The following is a 20,154-nucleotide window of genomic DNA, read 5'->3' as shown; positions in this document are numbered from 1 at the left end:
CAAAGGAAGATTTTAAAAACTGTTTTTCCTTTGTCACTTGGCCAAACTGAGACTGAACTGTGTGCGTCAACGTCCACGGCTGAGATGAGGTGTGTGAGTCATACACACTCAACTGCGGCAGAAACACTCTAGTCTGTGTCAACTCCTTGCGCTTACACTGTGTCAGAGTTCCTCACTGGGGAAACACATTGACTAGATAGATAGACTTGGATGATACACACACACACACACACACACACTCTCAGAACCGCTTGTCCCTTACGGGGTTACGGAGCCTACCCGGCAGCACAGGGCATAAGGTCGGAGGGGGAAGGGGACACACCCAGGACGGGACGCCAGTCCACCGCAAGGCACCCCAAGCGGGACTTGAACCCCAGACCCACCTGAGAGCAGGACTGCGGTCCAACCCACTGCGCCACCGCACCCCCTTCAACTTGGATGATACCCAATAAATATTATTTATTCAATAAAGCTGAGGAGGTTTCATATATATGAACTAATGGGATTTACCCAGTGAAAACCAGTGATTCAAAATTAATGAAGATAACTGTGCTTTTTTTTGTCAAAGCAGCCCGGGAATTACTGAACATTTATTTTGGTAATGCCCCGTGATAAAAAACTTTGGTTTGAACTGCAAGCTTATATTAAAAAGGAGGCCAATACTGGTGTGAGCTTCAGAGAAAAATTGTCATCTTAATGAACTTTGATCCCATTGATGGCAATAAAAAAAAACTGTTTGTAACTGAATTAATTACTATTTCGGCAAGTTGTTATATACGCAAAGTGGTCCCGGAAGAGTTTTACCTTGAAACATTTTAAAATAGACTTAAAGGCCTATCTGCAAACTGTTTCGTAATGTAAAAACGTGAAGGCGATGCGGACTGTATTTTCTTTCTTTATTATTTTTTGTAACTTTTATTTATGCAGTAAAATTTATGCCTAACGCTGTTTTCAGACAACATGTTCTATGGCCTTTTGCTATTGTTTTTGTGGTGTTGTTCCTTTTTAGAAGAAGGGAGATCCGTCCCATCGGATGTCTCACTGTCCTCCTCTTGTCCCTCCCTTTGACACACGAGCGAAAAACAGACATTAAACCGGCTTTAAGGGGTTAAACTTTTTTGGGTTTTTCAGCTCTATGATCTTGAGTTTGTAGAAAGTTTCACCCGTAAATATACAGGAAAGAATATTTCAGTAGCTATATCGTAGGATAGATCAGAAAAATCTGAATCCAGTGCATTATTATTGTTGGCGCAGCCATCTCTGCGTTAGAGAAGTGGTAAATTAATTATACCTAACGGAGGTAACAAAGTACACGCTCACACCATCGGTTTTCTTAAACCGGAAGAGAAGAACGTTTATTTATATACGTGCTTCATCAGAACACATCACGTACAAAGGTCATGTGTTCGATACTTCACCAACATGAGAGCACACTGAAAAGAACCTCCAACAATTATTATTATTTGATTGCGTCTAGTAAAACACTTCTATCAGTGAAAAGTTTGGCCGATCTAACGACAGTGGCATTTCTGCAGATACCGTACAGTAGGAAAGTTAACATAATGCGAGGTAATAATGTAAAAGCATAAAAAGCCACAGATGTGGATGTGAACACTTCTCTTTTCTGAAGTCCCACATCGGACGGACATCCAGGCCGGTGCTGTGATCGGGTTCGGCCGAAAGGAACCGCGGGTAAACACAGACTAATCGCAGTAAAAAGTGTTTTAAAATAAAGTGTTTCAAAATGTGCGGCTTCTTGAAATCCAGTATTTCAATGTTTTACATGTTTCGGAATTTTACATTTGTCTGACAATTATGGCTCATTAAATAATGATGAACGTAAAATATCAACAACTGCAAAACCAACCAATTCGTCCAAAAAAAAAAAAAAAAAAACTGGAAAAAAAATCATTGGTGAATATTTTTTTAAAAAATAATGTATACTTTACAACTTTATAATTTAGAAAAAAAAACAATATTTTGTATTCGAATTGTTAAAGACCAAATTCTTTTTTTAAGCTCTTGTTCTTTTACAGCGTCTTTCCTCTCATTGAGAGCTGAGGAAACATACACAAACCTACAAACAACAACAACAAACAACAAACCTACACTGAAGCGGTGAAGGTTTCTTTGCGGTTACTGTGACACTGAAGAAACTCCCTTTAGCTCTTTATTAAATATATTCAATATATTACTGATTTTACGTCCCGATTTCATTCCGAACTTCGGTCATGCAAAGAAGCACCGCTCCATTAGTGCAAAGTCGCATTTTGTTATGAAAATAAACCAAACGCTGTTACCAACTTTTTAAAACAAACCCAGATGCGACTTGTGTGTTTTGTAAAAAACATCAACAGAGGCCAAATGCCCAAGTAATAACTGTACGAAAATGTATGTTTACCCCATAGCTCTATTTTCTTATACGTTTCAAGATAATGAGAAAAACATAAAGAGCATTTTTACGCGGAAAAAAGTAAAGTTATATCACAAAAGTTATTTTTGACATACGATTTAAATATTCCAAGGTTTTGGTACGAGAAATAAGGTGAACGGGCGAAAACAAGGTTGAAAACAATGAACACAATCCTGTTTCTCACGACCCCAAATACAGGATCCAGATACAGAAGTAAAACACAATAAAATAATATTCATGAAGGAAATTTTTAAGCGAACTGGTTTAATTCAGAGCACAGCGTCAGTACATGTTAGTTTGGTTATAATATAGGACAAAAGAATCAATGATTAATAAAACAAAATGAAATGCGTGATGTTAAAACACATGCTTAAGTATAACTGGACAAACATGTTCATAAATTCCATTAAGTGGTTAAAGTTTGTGTTTATTTCATGTTAAACACTTTAAATGCTTGAAAAGACCAAACTCTTGGGTAGTAAAGGATTATGATCAACGGGTTAATTCTTAAATTACATTTATTTACTTTGCAGACGCTTTTCTCCAAAGTGACTTCCAATTAACTGTATGTATCATGTAGTGAGCCCACACACCTTATTAACCAAGGTGACTTACACTGCTAGATACACTACTTACACTGGGCGGCTCACTCATCCATACATCAGTGGAACACACTCTCTCTCTCTGTCACTCACACATTCTGGGGGAACCTGAACAGCAGGTCTTTGGACTGTGGGAGAAAATGGGGGCACCGCGCGGAGAACATGCAAACTCCTCACAGACTGAGTGGGAATCGAACCCACACCCTCTCGCACCACCCAAGGAATGGAAATAGCAGCCCTATTCGCTGTGCCAACGTGCCGCCCAATGTCAAGCACTTTAGAGTTATTTCCACTCTTTATATAGCTGGATAATTTTAGTGAAGCCATTAGGGTTAAGTACCTTGTTCAAGGATGGTGAGCAAGCTGGAGGTGGGAATCGACCTGCGGGTCCAAAGGCAGCAGCTCTGTCCCATTCGCTGTGTGTCCGGGAAAAAATTTCCCCGAAACGGTTCAACGGAGGAGTACTTTTCAGTGTGTGAAAAACAGACAACATAATCACATACTTGGCCCATCGCCAAAAATGAGCACATGGGTGCTCGCGTGCGCACACATACACACACCGCCCTGGAAGAGACTGACGTACCGTCTCGTGCTTGGCACACACAGGTGAGGTGTACAGCAGCACCCATAACACACACTTGCTCATCACAATGAAGTGCTCACAGGAGCCGGGATCACATGTCCACCTGGGTGTCGGGGACCGGAGGGACCCGCTGCACGTGGACAGCACACGGAGAACCCGTCTCCCTAACAACATGTTCTTCATTGTGCGACCATAATGTTCTGACAGCATCCCCAAAATGTACTCAAACACAGTAAATGTTACTTATTATTAGGACAGTGACAACATCGGCCGCACGGCGTCTCGCACAAGGAAACTGCATCTCTCGGCGACGCGGGAAATTCTCCGTGAGAAATGGTGTAAAACCTCCTCGATTATGCGGTCCTGTGTAAACGCAGCTGAACGAAGGAAACTCGTGCACAGCTTCTCAGCTTTTCGCCTTTTTGTCGAAGCAAGTTCTGGATTAGATTGCAGACATTCTGCTTGCTCGTCTGAAAAACACACTTATAACGACAGAAAACATGAAAGGCTGGTCGTGCTGTGTAAAGAAAACGCACCTTTTCACTCTAGTAGATAAGGAGCCAACTGATCTACGGTCGTATGTATTTTTTTTTGTCCTCCTTGACTAACCAGCACAACTTCCCATTGGGATTCCTAGTTGTCCGTTACAGTCGCGGGACCGAGCCTCTTCACTACTGCGGCTTGACCGCGCACACACGTTTTATTTGTGTCTTTTAAATACCTTAGTTTAAATTTGCCTTCATACTCTGCGGAACCAGTAGACCTCCGGGTGCGCGAGCGCTTCTTCTCACGTGTTCCAGCGTCTGCGCCACTAATAATGGAACATGCGACATGATATATATAGGGGTGGTGGTTAATTACAAAAATCACCAATAAATATTACTTGGAAATTATGGACTAAGGCGACGTTGCGGTAACTGAAAAACAAAAACAAGGCGATTCGCCCCTCGACTTTTCAAAACTTTTCGGAGGCTAGTTTAAACGTGTGCTTAAAGAAAGTGAAATAATGTGCCTTTTCATATTTTCCTACTATTATTTTCTCAGTCGGAACAGTAAATGAGCCTACTTTTGTAGTACTTCAGACATTCTCACTGTACCGTGCCCGCGCGCTCGCAATTAATAGATTGCGATATCGCGTCCAAAAGTCAGGCAGCACTTTAGACTAGAAGCGCTCGAGTTCACGGGGTCGCTCTGTCAAACACAGGACATTTGGAGAGACACTTACTGGAGGACCTTCCTTGCTCCAGATCTCCGCTCCACGCTGGAGCAGAGTGGTACTGAACGTACACCTCCGAGCCGAACCCGCGGCCGCTCCGTTCACGTGGAGCTCCTGGGACCCCTCCACCCCGAGACCCTTGATCTCTGCTCCCATCCTGCGGGCTCTTAGCATCCCTGGTGGAGCGGAGCAAATTTTCGATGAAAAAGGACGAGAACCTTGACGGCGTTGAACTCTGAGCCTCTGCAGTTTCTGAAGGCATCGCTTCATGGACCTCAATCCAGCAGAAGCCGCTTTGATGCTTCCTGGTGTTCACGGGCTGTAGGAGATGCTCCTGCCTCTGCCCTGTCCTCTCCCAGCAGGCATCGCTCTGATCTCTCACTCCCTGTCAGTCCGCTGGCTGAGTACCAAAGCAATTGTGAGGCTGGAGGATGATGAGGTTGGAGAATGATGAGGCTGGAAGATGACGATACTGAGGGATGATGAGAACAATGCTGATGAAGCAGGAGGGCGACTGAGAGGGAAGCTGCCTGGGCGGACAGTGTCCTGCAAGTCTTCACATGGGATTCTCAGTGGAAAAGAGCACTACGGAAGAGCTCCAGCCCTTGGTCTGATGCTTTCGGGGGCTGGAGGGATCCCGGCTGTCACACTCTTTATTCAGGTCAGCTGGGGAACAAATAAAAAAAGAGGCGGCGAGTAGGAGACTGGGATTGTACTTTCTTCTGAGGGTGACAAAGCGCCTCCTACTGGCGATCAGGATCATTGCAACCCTTGGTCCTGAGGTTGGTAGAAGGACCATCCAGCCTTAGAGCATCGAGAACAGAGCAGAACCCGGCGGTTCCGTCACCCTCCCCTTCCCGAAGACGTTCGGTTTTATTGATATTTCTTTAATATAATATAAAAGCTCTGTTGAAAATGTAAATGGGTCTACCGACTCCTTCGCATAGCTTCTTCAGACTCAGTCATAATTCAAGTAATAATAAGGTATTATGGATCGCTGAATCGTGAAAACTGGTTTCTTCCCGATTTATGCGGAGCATTATCATTGGACTGAACTCATCGTCCAGTTAAACCAATGAAGCCACTTTTATTTTTTTTTAGAGCAAACCATTATCAACTCCTTCCTCCTGTCAGCTGACTCTCTCTCTGGAGTCCATTGGTCATTGTGAACTGTCAGTCACAGTTTTCACTTAAACTGATTTGTCACTTTCATTGTGAAGCTGTATACGCGCCTCCTCACTGTCAGCTGACTTCATCTATAGATTTTATTGGCAGATGCTGGCTATCAATTACTGTATCGATTTCCCTTTAACAACTGATATGTAGACGTGAAAACCGTGAACTGTTTAAGAGAGGGCGATTTAAGCACTTAAATAATAGATTACCGTTTTATTCTGGGAGATTGAGGCTGATTTTCTGAAATTGTTTGCAGTTTACTGTAACTTTTGCATTAGACTTCTGAATACTGTATACACACACAGACATTTTCAGAACCGCTTGTCCCATACGGGGTCGCAGGGAACAGAAGCCTACCCGGTAACACAGGGCGTAAGGCCGGATGGGGAGAGAACACACCCAGGACGGTCCGTCGCAAGGCACCCCAAGGTGGACTCAAACCCCACACCCACCAGAGAGTAGGACTGCGGTCTTACCCACTGCGCCACTGCGCTCCCTAGTGTATACACATTTTCCTAATTTAGTGAAATGCCACTTTTTTCCACTTCAGTGAGTAGCTGGGTGGAGATTTGGGTTGAGAGCAATAGGAGACCATAATGATAGACCATTCAAGTTCCCGAGGTGTCTCCAAACATCTCTCCAAAGTGGAAGAGTGTTGAATATGACAAAATTTAAAAAAAAAAAAAAAATGATGGGATCGTACAAAATTTCTAGATTAAAACTTGCCAAGATTTAATGTCAAACATCCAGTCATGGTACTCAGACACCACCTGTTATTCAGTTTGCGTTACACTAATATTATTTCTTGGACAAACATACAAAATTTATAGAATTTGAATGTTAGTCAGATTTAAATTGAATAAAAATTAAGCTTCAAGCTATCTCTAGAAACAAGATCCATGTAATGAATCAAAAAATTAAAAGGTCAGATATGCACCACACACTTTAGTCTCTTGTATTTGGTTCAGACATGTTTGATTCTGGGATGTTTCACAGTTCTTCTAATGATTGCTAGTTTTGTGTGAACAGGAAATACATTAGATTTCTCTCAGACATTTCAGTCAACTTGCACTGCTTGAGAAGGTGGTAATCTTTCTTCCTGTTTCTTCAAATACCTTATAAAAACAAAGAGTTTCAAAATGAATTTGTAGCAGAAGATATTAAATGACCTTTTAAAAACACAACCTTTGAAAATGACATTGTTCCTTCATGGAATGGTTTTTATGTAAATGGCAGCATTTAGCAGGTTTGGAACCAGGCCCTCTGGGACATAGAGTTCATTGCAGCACCACCACATCATGGTGTGCACTTCCTGGGGTAGTATATGGAAAAGGGAAACTCATCTGTGCCCCCCGTCATGTCCCATTATCTCCAAGTGACTGGAATATCACACAAGCTTTGCCAGGTTGTATGGATGCTTTGCTGTTGAGTACTGTTCCCTTGAAACTGCTGTTCGAATGACTTGCTATCCCGTATTTTTCTCTTCATCTCATTTGCAGTGATAGAAGCACACAACCTGTATGAATTACACCAAAGGTAGCAGGTATCTTCTACTGTCTTCATTTTCTCCACACAACCTTGTAGTCCCTGAAGATGCTATGCATGTCCTTATTATGGTGCCACCACACAGTAAATCTACTGTTAGATCCTATATACAAATGCATCAGTTCATTCTTTTAAATATCTTCTGGTTTACATCAACACTTAAGAAGAATATTAGAGATTACGGTGGAAAAAAAGGTAATAGCAGATAAATAAAATTATATATAGTCCTTTGCAAAATGATAAATAAAATCTATGTATTGTCCTTTGCAGCCTGACCATCTTCTGCTCCATCTCTATGTATCTTCACTGTCGTTGGGCAGCGGCTATCTACAGGTGACCCGCAAGCAGAAGTGTGAGTGCAGCCAGCAGCACAGCACAAGATACACTGTTTCTTCCTGCTGCACCTGCAGAGGTAATAAGTGGTATTAACACAAAGAGGAAACTGGTAGTTGTTCGGATGTGGTTGTTGGAAGCAAACACACAACTCACTGTTAATTTGGATGGAGTCGAGGATGATGGAGAGGGTGTTGTTGTTGCTCACGGCCTGTTTGAGGGCATTCACTATGTCTATAGAATTTGGGAGGGGGTCAGTGCCACTGAAGAAGAGGTCAATGAAGGTCACCACTGAGCCTTTGCTAAGGAGAGTAGGAAATCAGGAATAAGCATAATGAAAGATGGAACATTATGACTGTATAGTAGGTCACTAGACTTCTATCACTGTCTCACCTGAACTGTGTTACATTGCTACCTTTGTACTGGTTGCCAAAATGGTCTCGGTATACCTGGTTGACCTGTGTGAGAAGAAAGTAAACAAAAATGAAAATGGAGTCATCATCTAATAATATGAAGTCTTTTCATTTCAGAACACACACACATTGACTGAAGCCACTTGTCCCGAGTGGGGTCGCGGTGAGCCAGAGCCTAAACCAGCAACACAGGGCACAAGGCTGGAGGGGGGGAACACACACCCGGGAGGAACGCCAGTCAATTGCATGGCACCCCAAGCAGGACTTGAACCCCAGACCCACCAGCGAACAGAACCAGGCCAAGCCTGTTGCGCCACCGCACCCCCCCGACTCAACAATGTTTTCTTCAACATTTTTGTTGACCGAAAAAATGTAGAAATGATATGCAACCATTTAACTATTATCTATAATATCTATATTTCAGGGTATACATAAAGCATTTCACCTGCCAAAAGTTTGTGCAACCTTAGGAAATTATTTATATTGAAAATATATAAACATACTGTATATACGAGTATTATTATTGTACAAAATGTGTACTAGCACTTACCACTAAATATACTTGAGCTGCCAGAGTTTGGAATTGTGGTGAGCTGGTGTTGCTTAACTCTGAGGTGAAGTCCTTTGACATAGCAAAGCGCAGTTTGATTATTACCACTGCAATGGTTGTTGTTGGAGTTGCAGTTGAAGTTGCAGTTATTGAAGTTAATGTGGTTGCTGCCACACTGGTAGAAGCATTAGTAGCAAAAGTGCTTGTAGTTTCCAGCTGTGAAGTTGGTGTAGTCTGAACAGTAACAGATTGTGCAGTGGCAAGTGTGCTGACAGGTATCGTAGCCACTGTACTAATTCCTGCCATTTCTGGGAAAAATATAAGGTAAGAGAAAATTATACAGAATGAAAAAAATGGATAAAGGCTACATGACAGCATGCAGTCACAGTGAATGTAAAAGTAAATAAGTGAAATACACAGATAAACACATATACATGATAAATACTCATAAAAAATGGGGGTTTCGCTGTGAGTTTTGCCATGACTTGCTCCAGTGCGATAAAACACCCACAACCCTATACTTGCAAACTGTGAAAATATATAAAAGTCATTGTCCAGGCCCATTGGCACTGATCCCACTGGTAGTGGTAGGCTGTCATCAACTTAAACACACCTGCATACGCATAATGACATCATACGTACCTTGAACAGTTATACTGCTGGAGTTGATCTTAAGAGTGAAGTTACTGTTGTTTTCTGATATAGCCTGGATAAGGACTTGTTTCACATCATTTGCAGTGGGTAGGGAATCAGGCATAGAGGTGTTGAACACAAGCTCAGTGTCCGTAACCACAGATCCAGGGCTAAACATGACATCATTAGTGTTACCAGGTCCCGTCAAGCATGCATCTTAAAAATTTGCTGACAATTAAAACTTTTCTTACCTGAAACTTATTACAATCACCATGATGAATATAGGTCCATACTTTGTCTTGTAAAGATAGGTAAGCTGGTGAAAGACATAAAGCAGGATTTCATAAAATTAAGAGGACACTGAGTTTAGACCACATACTTCACGTGTTCAGTGACATAGAGAAGTGTTAAATGTTCTGAAATAATTGTTTTCTTCATGTTATTATTTAAGGTAACAAAACATACCTGCAATACAACCTGCAATTCCAATTTTTTATAATTTTCTGAAGTTGGATCATACAGATCATCTGTAAAATCAATCATAAGAGAAAACTTAAGTTCCAGTCTTTCACTATAATTTATAGGATTTGTGGTCGTTGTGGTTGTTGTGACTGTAGTTACAGCTTCTGTTGGTACTGATGCAGTTGTAGTTGATGGAGATGGTTGTGAAGTACTCGAAGTTATAGTTGTTTTAGGAGATTGTTCTGTTGTGCTTGCAGTCAGAGTTGTTGAAGGAGATGGTTCTAATATGACTGTAGTTGCAGTTGTAGCAGATTGCCCTGATGTGGTTGTAGTTCCAGTCACAGTATATTCTCCTGATGTGGTTGTAGTTGCAGTTAATGTTGTAGATGGTTCTGATGTGACTGCATTTGCAGTTGTAGCAGATTGTCCTGATGTAGTTGTAGTTGCAGTTTCTGTAGTTGTTATTCCTGATTTGACTGTAGTTGCAGTTATTGAAGTAGATGGTTCTGATGAAGTTGTAGTTGCAGTTTCTGTAGTTGTTACTCCTGACATGAGTGTAGTTGCAGTTGTTGAAGTAGATGTTTCTGATGTGATTCCAGTTGCAGTCATAGTAGATGGTTCTGATGTGGTTGTAGTAGCAGTTTTTGAAGTAGATGGTTCTGATGAAGTTGTAGTTGCAACTTCTTTAGTTGTTACTCCTGATATGACTGTAGTTGCAGTTGCTGAAGTAGAAATGTCTGATATGATTGCAGTTGCAGTCATAGTAGATGGTTCTGATGTGGTTGTAGTTGCAGTTTTTGAAGTAGATGGTTCTGATGAAGTTGTAGTTGCAACTTCTTTAGTTGTTACTCCTGATATGACTGTAGTTGCAGTTGCTGAAGTAGAAATGTCTGATATGATTGCAGTTGCAGTCATAGTAGATGGTTCTGATGTGGTTGTAGTTGCAGTTTTTGAAGTAGATGGTTCTAATGAAGTTGTAGTTGCAGCTTCTGTAGTTGTTGCTCCTGATACGATTGTAGTTACAGTTGCTGAAGTAAATGTTTCCGATGTTGTTGTCGTTGCAGTCATAGCAGATTGTCCGGATATGATTTCAGGTTCAACTGTTGTTGTAGTAGATGGTTCTGACGTGGTCATAATTGCAGTTTTTGAAGTAGATGGTTCCGATGAAGTTGTAGTTGTAGTTTCTATAGCTGTTACTCCTGATATGACTGTAGCTGCAGTTGCTGAAGTAGGTGTTTTCGATGTGATTGCAGTTGCAGTCATACTAGATGGTTCTGATGTGATTGTAGTTGCAGTTTTTGAACTAGATGGTTCTGATGTGGTTGTAGTTGCAGTTTTTGAAGTAGATGGTTCTGATGAAGTTGTAGTTGCAGTTTCCGTTGTTGATACTCCTGATATGACTGTAGTTGCAGTTGCTGAAACAGATGTTTCTGATGCAATTCCAGTTGCAGTCATAGTAGATGGTTCTGATGTGGTTTCAGTTGCAGTTACAGTAGTAATTGGTTCTGATGTGGTCGTAGTTGCAGTTTTTGAAGTAGATGGTTCTGATGAAGTTGTAGTTGTAGTTTCTGTTGTTGTTACTCCTGATATGACTGTAGTTGCAGTTGCTGAAACAGATGTTTCTGATGCAATTCCAGTTGCAGTCATAGTAGATGGTTCTGATGTGGTTTCAGTTGCAGTTACAGTAGTAATTGGTTCTGATGTGGTTGTAGTTGCAGTTTTTGAAGTAGATGGTTCCGATGAAGTTGTCTTTCCAGGTTCTGTAGTTGTTGCTCCTGATATGACTGTAGTTGCAGTTGCTGAAATAGGTGTTTCTGATGCAATTCCAGGTGCAGTCATAGTGGATGGTTCTGATGTGGTTGTAGTTGCAGTTTTTGAAGTAGATGGTTCTGATGTGGTTGTAGTTGCAGTTTTTGAAGTAGATGGTTCTGATGAAGTTGTAGTTGCAGTTTCTGTTGTTGATACTCCTGATATGACTGTAGTTGCAGTTGCTGAAGTAGGTGTTTCTGATGTGATTGCAGTCCCAGTCATTGCAGATTGTCCGGATGTGGTTTTAGGTTCAGCTGTTATTGTAGTATATGGTACTGACGTGGCCGTAGTTGCAGTTTTTGAAGTAGATGGTTCTGATGAAGTTGTAGTTGTAGTTTCTGTTGTTGTTACTCCTGATATGACTGTAGTTGCAGTTGCTGAAGTAGGTGTTTTTGATGTGATTGCAGTTGCAGTCGTAGATGGTTCTGTTGTGGTTGTAGTTGCAGTTACAGTTGTAATTGGTTCTGATGTGGTTGTAGGTGCAGTTTTTGAACTAGATGGTTCTGATGAAGTTGTAGTTGCAGTTTCTGTAGTTGTTACTCCTGATATGACTGTAGTTGCAGTTGCTGAAGTAGATGTTTCTGATGTGATTGCAGTCCCAGTCATTGCAGATTGTCCGGATGTGGTTTTAGGTTCAGCTGTTATTGTAGTATATGGTACTGACGTGGTCGTAGTTGCAGTTTTTGAAGTAGATGGTTCTGATGAAGTTGTAGTTGTAGTTTCTGTTGTTGTTACTCCTGATATGACTGTAGCTGCAGTTGCTGAAACAGATGTTTCTGATGCAATTCCAGTTGCAGTCATAGTAGATGGTTCTGATGTGGTTTCAGTTGCAGTTACAGTAGTAATTGGTTCTGATGTGGTCGTAGTTGCAGTTTTTGAAGTAGATGGTTCTGATGAAGTTGTAGTTGTAGTTTCTGTTGTTGTTACTCCTGATATGACTGTAGTTGCAGTTGCTGAAACAGATGTTTCTGATGCAATTCCAGTTGCAGTCATAGTAGATGGTTCTGATGTGGTTTCAGTTGCAGTTACAGTAGTAATTGGTTCTGATGTGGTTGTAGTTGCAGTTTTTGAAGTAGATGGTTCCGATGAAGTTGTCTTTCCAGGTTCTGTAGTTGTTGCTCCTGATATGACTGTAGTTGCAGTTGCTGAAATAGGTGTTTCTGATGCAATTCCAGGTGCAGTCATAGTGGATGGTTCTGATGTGGTTGTAGTTGCAGTTTTTGAAGTAGATGGTTCTGATGTGGTTGTAGTTGCAGTTTTTGAAGTAGATGGTTCTGATGAAGTTGTAGTTGCAGTTTCTGTTGTTGATACTCCTGATATGACTGTAGTTGCAGTTGCTGAAGTAGGTGTTTCTGATGTGATTGCAGTCCCAGTCATTGCAGATTGTCCGGATGTGGTTTTAGGTTCAGCTGTTATTGTAGTATATGGTACTGACGTGGCCGTAGTTGCAGTTTTTGAAGTAGATGGTTCTGATGAAGTTGTAGTTGTAGTTTCTGTTGTTGTTACTCCTGATATGACTGTAGTTGCAGTTGCTGAAGTAGGTGTTTTTGATGTGATTGCAGTTGCAGTCGTAGATGGTTCTGTTGTGGTTGTAGTTGCAGTTACAGTTGTAATTGGTTCTGATGTGGTTGTAGGTGCAGTTTTTGAACTAGATGGTTCTGATGAAGTTGTAGTTGCAGTTTCTGTAGTTGTTACTCCTGATATGACTGTAGTTGCAGTTGCTGAAGTAGATGTTTCTGATGTGATTGCAGTCCCAGTCATTGCAGATTGTCCGGATGTGGTTTTAGGTTCAGCTGTTATTGTAGTATATGGTACTGACGTGGTCGTAGTTGCAGTTTTTGAAGTAGATGGTTCTGATGAAGTTGTAGTTGTAGTTTCTGTTGTTGTTACTCCTGATATGACTGTAGCTGCAGTTGCTGAAACAGATGTTTCTGATGCAATTCCAGTTGCAGTCATAGTAGATGGTTCTGATGTGGTTTCAGTTGCAGTTACAGTAGTAATTGGTTCTGATGTGGTTGTAGTTGCAGTTTTTGAAGTAGATGGTTCCGATGAAGTTGTCTTTCCAGGTTCTGTAGTTGTTATTCCTGATATGACTGTAGTTGCAGTTGCTGAAACAGATGTTTCTGATGCAATTCCAGTTGCAGTCATAGTAGATGGTTCTGATGTGGTTGTCGTTGCAGTTTTTGAACTAGATTGTTCTGATGAAGTTGTAGTTGCAGTTTCTGTAGTTGTTATTCCTGATATGACTGTAGTTGCAGTTGCTGAAGTAGGTGTTTTTGATGTGATTGCAGTTGCAGTCGTAGATGGTTCTGTTGTGGTTGTAGTTGCAGTTACAGTTGTAATTGGTTCTGATGTGGTTGTAGGTGCAGTTTTTGAAGTAGATGGTTCCGATGAAGTTGTCTTTCCAGGTTCTGTAGTTGTTGCTCCTGATATGACTGTAGTTGCAGTTGCTGAAATAGGTGTTTCTGATGCAATTCCAGTTGCAGTCATAGTAGATGGTTCTGATGTGATTGTAGTTGCAGTTTTTGAACTTGATGGTTCTGATGAAATTGTAGGTGCAGTTTTTGAACTAGATGGTTCTGATGAAGTTGTAGTTGCAGTTTCTGTAGTTGTTACTCCTGATATGACTGTAGTTGCAGTTGCTGAAGTAGATGTTTCTGATGTGATTGCAGTCCCAGTCATTGCAGATTGTCCGGATGTGGTTTTAGGTTCAGCTGTTATTGTAGTATATGGTACTGACGTGGTCGTAGTTGCAGTTTTTGAAGTAGATGGTTCTGATGAAGTTGTAGTTGTAGTTTCTGTTGTTGTTACTCCTGATATGACTGTAGTTGCAGTTGCTGAAACAGATGTTTCTGATGCAATTCCAGTTGCAGTCATAGTAGATGGTTCTGATGTGGTTGTCGTTGCAGTTTTTGAAGTAGATGGTTCTGATGAAGTTGTAGTTGCAGTTTCTGTAGTTGTTATTCCTGATATGACTGTAGTTGCAGTTGCTGAAGTAGGTGTTTTTGATGTGATTGCAGTTGCAGTCGTAGATGGTTCTGTTGTGGTTGTAGTTGCAATTACAGTTGTAATTGGTTCTGATGTGGTTGTAGGTGCAGTTTTTGAAGTAGATGGTTCTGTTGAAGTTGTAGTTGCAGTTTCTGTAGTTGTTGCTCCTGATACGATTGTAGTTAGAGTTGCTGAAGTAAATGTTTCTGATGCTGTTGTCGTTGCAGTCATAGCAGATTGTCCGTATATGGTTTCAGGTTCAGCTGTTGTTGTAGTAGATGGTTCTGACGTGGTCGTAATTGCAGTTTTTGAAGTAGATGGTTCCGATGAAGTTGTAGTTGCAGTTTCTATAGCTATTACTCCTGATATGACTGTAGTTGCAGTTGCTGAAGTAGGTGTTTTCGATGTGATTGCAGTTGCAGTTATACTAGATGGTTCTGATGTGGTTGTAGTTGCAGTTTTTGAAGTAGATGGTTCTGATGAAGCTGTAGTTGCAGTTTTTGAACTAGATGGTTCTGATGAAGTTGTAGTTGCAGTTTCTGTAGTTGTTACTCCTGATATGACTGTAACTGCAGTTGCTGAAGTAGATGTTTCTGATGTGATTGCAGTCCCAGTCATTGCAGATTGTCCGGGTGTGGTTTTAGGTTCAGCTGTTATTGTAGTATATGGTACTGACGTGGTCGAAGTTGCAGTTTTTGAAGTAGATGGTTCCGATGAAGTTGTAGTTCCAGGTTCTGTAGTTGTTGCTCCTGATATGACTGTAGTTGCAATTGCTGAAGTAGATATTTCTGATATGATTGCAGTTGCAGTTACAGTAGTAATTGGTTCTGATGTGGTTGTAGTTGCAGTTTTTGAAGTAGATGGTTCTGATGAAGTTGTAGTTGTAGTTTCTGTTGTTGTTACTCCTGATATGACTGTAGTTGCAGTTGCTGAAGTAGATATTTCTGATGGGATTGCAGTTGCAGTCACAGTAGATGGTTCTGATGTGGTTGTAGTTGCAGTTACAGTAGTAATTGGTTCTGATGTGGTTGTAGTTGCAGTTTTTGAAGTATATGGTTCTGATGAAGTTGTAGTTGCAGTTTCTGTAGTTGTTACTCCTGATACGACTGTAGTTGCAGTTGCTGAAGTAAATGTTTCTGATGTTGTTGTAGTTGCAGTCATAGCGGATTGTCCGGATGTGGTTTCACGTTCAGCTGTTATTGTAGTAGATGGTTCTGACGTGGTCATAGTTGCAGTTACTGAAGTTGACTGTTCTGATGAAGTTGTAGTTGCAGTTTCTATAGTTGTTACTCCTGATGTGACTGTAGTTGCAGTTGCTGAAGTAGGTGTTTTTGATGTGATTGCAGTTGCAGTACCAGTAGATGGTTCTGATGTGGTTGAAGTTGCAGTTTTTGAACTAGATGGTTCTGATGAAGTTGTAGTTGCAGTTTCTGTAGTTGTTACTCCTGATATGACTGTAGTTGCAGTTGTTGAAGTAGATGTTTCTGATGTGATTCCTGTTGCAGTCATATCAGATTGTCTGGATGTTGATGTAGTTGCAGTTGTGGTAGATGCTTCTGATTTCATTGTAGCTGCAGATGTGAAAATTGTTTGTAGTGATGCAGTTGTAGTTGAACGGTAACCAACTGATGGGAAACCATACAGTATGAAAAGAAAAATGAGCAAAGGTTGTGCAATAAAATGCTCTCACAGTGAATACACACAGACCAAAATGAAATATACACACAAACACATACAATTAGTAAATGTTCCTGCCCCTGACTCATGCACGCACAAATTAAATACCTACCACAAAAAATATCCACAAAAATGCATCTACAGGGTCAGCAACCTCTGTACACATATCTTACCATACATACATTTTCATTCTCTCATAAATGGTGGAAACATTCTCATGATTCCCTTTAAAGGAATAAATTATGCCCAATAGTATCCTGCAACAGAAATTCTCATACACACATAAACATGCACACCTGCAGACACACATGGATGTATACACTTACCTTGAACAGTTATACTGCTGATGATGATGTTAAGAGTGAAATTTGTGTTGTTCACTGAAGCCGCCTCTATAAGGGTTTGTTTTATCTCATCCAAAGTTGGTAAAGCAACAGATGCAGAGGCATTGAACTCCAACAAAGTGTCCACAACCACAGATCCAGGGCTAAATATGAGATCATCGGTGTTAGGGGGGGTCCCCTGAATTCTGCATCTTCAAAATTCTCTAATAAAAAATTTTTCTCACCTGAAACTTCTTAGAGTTACGCTGCTGAATAGATTTTCATATTTCACTTTGTAAACACTGTAAAGCTGGTTAAAACAGAAAACAAATGATTAAAAATAAGGCAGTAAAAAGGACTTTTTATGATAAAGAAGATGCGTGTGTTTACTTGTATTTCAAATGTTCATTTACAAAAAATCTAGACTAAAACATTATCATCATACAATCATTATCTTAGGCTACAAAACTTACCTGAGATTCAACAGTGTGTCTCAAATCTGTATATAATTCTGAAGTTATGTTTTTCAGCTCTTCTGTAAATACCATCAACATGGAAAATATGAGCTCTACAAATGCAGCTCTTATAGGTGCAGTTGTTGCAGTTGAGGCTGTTGTAACAGTTGGTTCTGATATGGATGTAGTTGCAGCTGTTGTTGTAGTAGTTTGTTTTGATGAAGTTGTAGTTGCAGCTTCTGTAGTTGTTAGTCGTGATATGACTGTAGTTGCAGTTGTTGAAGTAGATGTTTCTAATGTGATTCCAGTTGCAGTCATTGCAGATTGTCCGGATGTGGTTTTAGGTTCAGCTGTTATTGTAGTATATGGTACTGACGTGGTCGTAGTTGCAGTTTTTGAAGTAGATGGTTCTGATGAAGTTGTAGTTGTAGTTTCTGTTGTTGTTACTCCTGATATGACTGTAGCTGCAGTTGCTGAAACAGATGTTTCTGATGCAATTCCAGTTGCAGTCATAGTAGATGGTTCTGATGTGGTTTCAGTTGCAGTTACAGTAGTAATTGGTTCTGATGTGGTTGTAGTTGCAGTTTTTGAAGTAGATGGTTCCGATGAAGTTGTCTTTCCAGGTTCTGTAGTTGTTATTCCTGATATGACTGTAGTTGCAGTTGCTGAAACAGATGTTTCTGATGCAATTCCAGTTGCAGTCATAGTAGATGGTTCTGATGTGGTTGTCGTTGCAGTTTTTGAACTAGATTGTTCTGATGAAGTTGTAGTTGCAGTTTCTGTAGTTGTTATTCCTGATATGACTGTAGTTGCAGTTGCTGAAGTAGGTGTTTTTGATGTGATTGCAGTTGCAGTCGTAGATGGTTCTGTTGTGGTTGTAGTTGCAGTTACAGTTGTAATTGGTTCTGATGTGGTTGTAGGTGCAGTTTTTGAAGTAGATGGTTCCGATGAAGTTGTCTTTCCAGGTTCTGTAGTTGTTGCTCCTGATATGACTGTAGTTGCAGTTGCTGAAATAGGTGTTTCTGATGCAATTCCAGTTGCAGTCATAGTAGATGGTTCTGATGTGATTGTAGTTGCAGTTTTTGAACTTGATGGTTCTGATGAAATTGTAGGTGCAGTTTTTGAACTAGATGGTTCTGATGAAGTTGTAGTTGCAGTTTCTGTAGTTGTTACTCCTGATATGACTGTAGTTGCAGTTGCTGAAGTAGATGTTTCTGATGTGATTGCAGTCCCAGTCATTGCAGATTGTCCGGATGTGGTTTTAGGTTCAGCTGTTATTGTAGTATATGGTACTGACGTGGTCGTAGTTGCAGTTTTTGAAGTAGATGGTTCTGATGAAGTTGTAGTTGTAGTTTCTGTTGTTGTTACTCCTGATATGACTGTAGTTGCAGTTGCTGAAACAGATGTTTCTGATGCAATTCCAGTTGCAGTCATAGTAGATGGTTCTGATGTGGTTGTCGTTGCAGTTTTTGAAGTAGATGGTTCTGATGAAGTTGTAGTTGCAGTTTCTGTAGTTGTTATTCCTGATATGACTGTAGTTGCAGTTGCTGAAGTAGGTGTTTTTGATGTGATTGCAGTTGCAGTCGTAGATGGTTCTGTTGTGGTTGTAGTTGCAATTACAGTTGTAATTGGTTCTGATGTGGTTGTAGGTGCAGTTTTTGAAGTAGATGGTTCTGTTGAAGTTGTAGTTGCAGTTTCTGTAGTTGTTGCTCCTGATACGATTGTAGTTAGAGTTGCTGAAGTAAATGTTTCTGATGCTGTTGTCGTTGCAGTCATAGCAGATTGTCCGTATATGGTTTCAGGTTCAGCTGTTGTTGTAGTAGATGGTTCTGACGTGGTCGTAATTGCAGTTTTTGAAGTAGATGGTTCCGATGAAGTTGTAGTTGCAGTTTCTATAGCTATTACTCCTGATATGACTGTAGTTGCAGTTGCTGAAGTAGGTGTTTTCGATGTGATTGCAGTTGCAGTTATACTAGATGGTTCTGATGTGGTTGTAGTTGCAGTTTTTGAAGTAGATGGTTCTGATGAAGCTGTAGTTGCAGTTTTTGAACTAGATGGTTCTGATGAAGTTGTAGTTGCAGTTTCTGTAGTTGTTACTCCTGATATGACTGTAACTGCAGTTGCTGAAGTAGATGTTTCTGATGTGATTGCAGTCCCAGTCATTGCAGATTGTCCGGGTGTGGTTTTAGGTTCAGCTGTTATTGTAGTATATGGTACTGACGTGGTCGAAGTTGCAGTTTTTGAAGTAGATGGTTCCGATGAAGTTGTAGTTCCAGGTTCTGTAGTTGTTGCTCCTGATATGACTGTAGTTGCAATTGCTGAAGTAGATATTTCTGATATGATTGCAGTTGCAGTTACAGTAGTAATTGGTTCTGATGTGGTTGTAGTTGCAGTTTTTGAAGTAGATGGTTCTGATGAAGTTGTAGTTGTAGTTTCTGTTGTTGTTACTCCTGATATGACTGTAGTTGCAGTTGCTGAAGTAGATATTTCTGATGGGATTGCAGTTGCAGTCACAGTAGATGGTTCTGATGTGGTTGTAGTTGCAGTTACAGTAGTAATTGGTTCTGATGTGGTTGTAGTTGCAGTTTTTGAAGTATATGGTTCTGATGAAGTTGTAGTTGCAGTTTCTGTAGTTGTTACTCCTGATACGACTGTAGTTGCAGTTGCTGAAGTAAATGTTTCTGATGTTGTTGTAGTTGCAGTCATAGCGGATTGTCCGGATGTGGTTTCACGTTCAGCTGTTATTGTAGTAGATGGTTCTGACGTGGTCATAGTTGCAGTTACTGAAGTTGACTGTTCTGATGAAGTTGTAGTTGCAGTTTCTATAGTTGTTACTCCTGATGTGACTGTAGTTGCAGTTGCTGAAGTAGGTGTTTTTGATGTGATTGCAGTTGCAGTACCAGTAGATGGTTCTGATGTGGTTGAAGTTGCAGTTTTTGAACTAGATGGTTCTGATGAAGTTGTAGTTGCAGTTTC

At 40.6% G+C, this 20,154-nt stretch overlaps 2 protein-coding genes across 2 annotated transcripts; both read right to left on the bottom strand.

Moving 5' to 3' along the window:
• Positions 1 to 6,743: 6,743 nt before the first annotated feature.
• Positions 6,744 to 10,561, bottom strand: LOC114910534 (cell wall protein DAN4-like). Its single transcript, XM_029252078.1, has 7 exons — positions 9,930 to 10,561; positions 9,716 to 9,780; positions 9,474 to 9,634; positions 8,832 to 9,139; positions 8,262 to 8,326; positions 8,025 to 8,170; positions 6,744 to 7,939 (listed from the first exon to the last, which is right to left on the bottom strand). Exons 1-7 carry the CDS (start codon positions 10,533 to 10,535, stop codon positions 7,863 to 7,865), a joined length of 1,428 nt encoding a protein of 475 aa, XP_029107911.1. The 5' UTR covers positions 10,536 to 10,561; the 3' UTR covers positions 6,744 to 7,862.
• Positions 10,562 to 12,545: 1,984 nt separating this feature from the next.
• LOC114910510 (mucin-5AC-like) lies at positions 12,546 to 19,950 on the bottom strand (the record flags this gene model as incomplete). The annotated part of the gene is made up of 5 exons (XM_029251891.1): positions 19,911 to 19,950; positions 19,391 to 19,610; positions 18,616 to 19,060; positions 16,727 to 16,853; positions 12,546 to 13,057 (listed from the first exon to the last, which is right to left on the bottom strand). Coding segments are annotated over exons 1-5 (1,344 nt in total), but the record flags the coding sequence as incomplete, so codon positions are not given.
• Between the last annotated feature and the right edge of the window lie 204 nt (positions 19,951 to 20,154).

This window comes from Scleropages formosus, chromosome 5 (genome assembly GCF_900964775.1).
Source record: "Scleropages formosus chromosome 5, fSclFor1.1, whole genome shotgun sequence".
Lineage (NCBI taxonomy): Eukaryota > Metazoa > Chordata > Actinopteri > Osteoglossiformes > Osteoglossidae > Scleropages > Scleropages formosus.
This window is presented reverse-complemented; position numbering and strand designations above follow the sequence as displayed.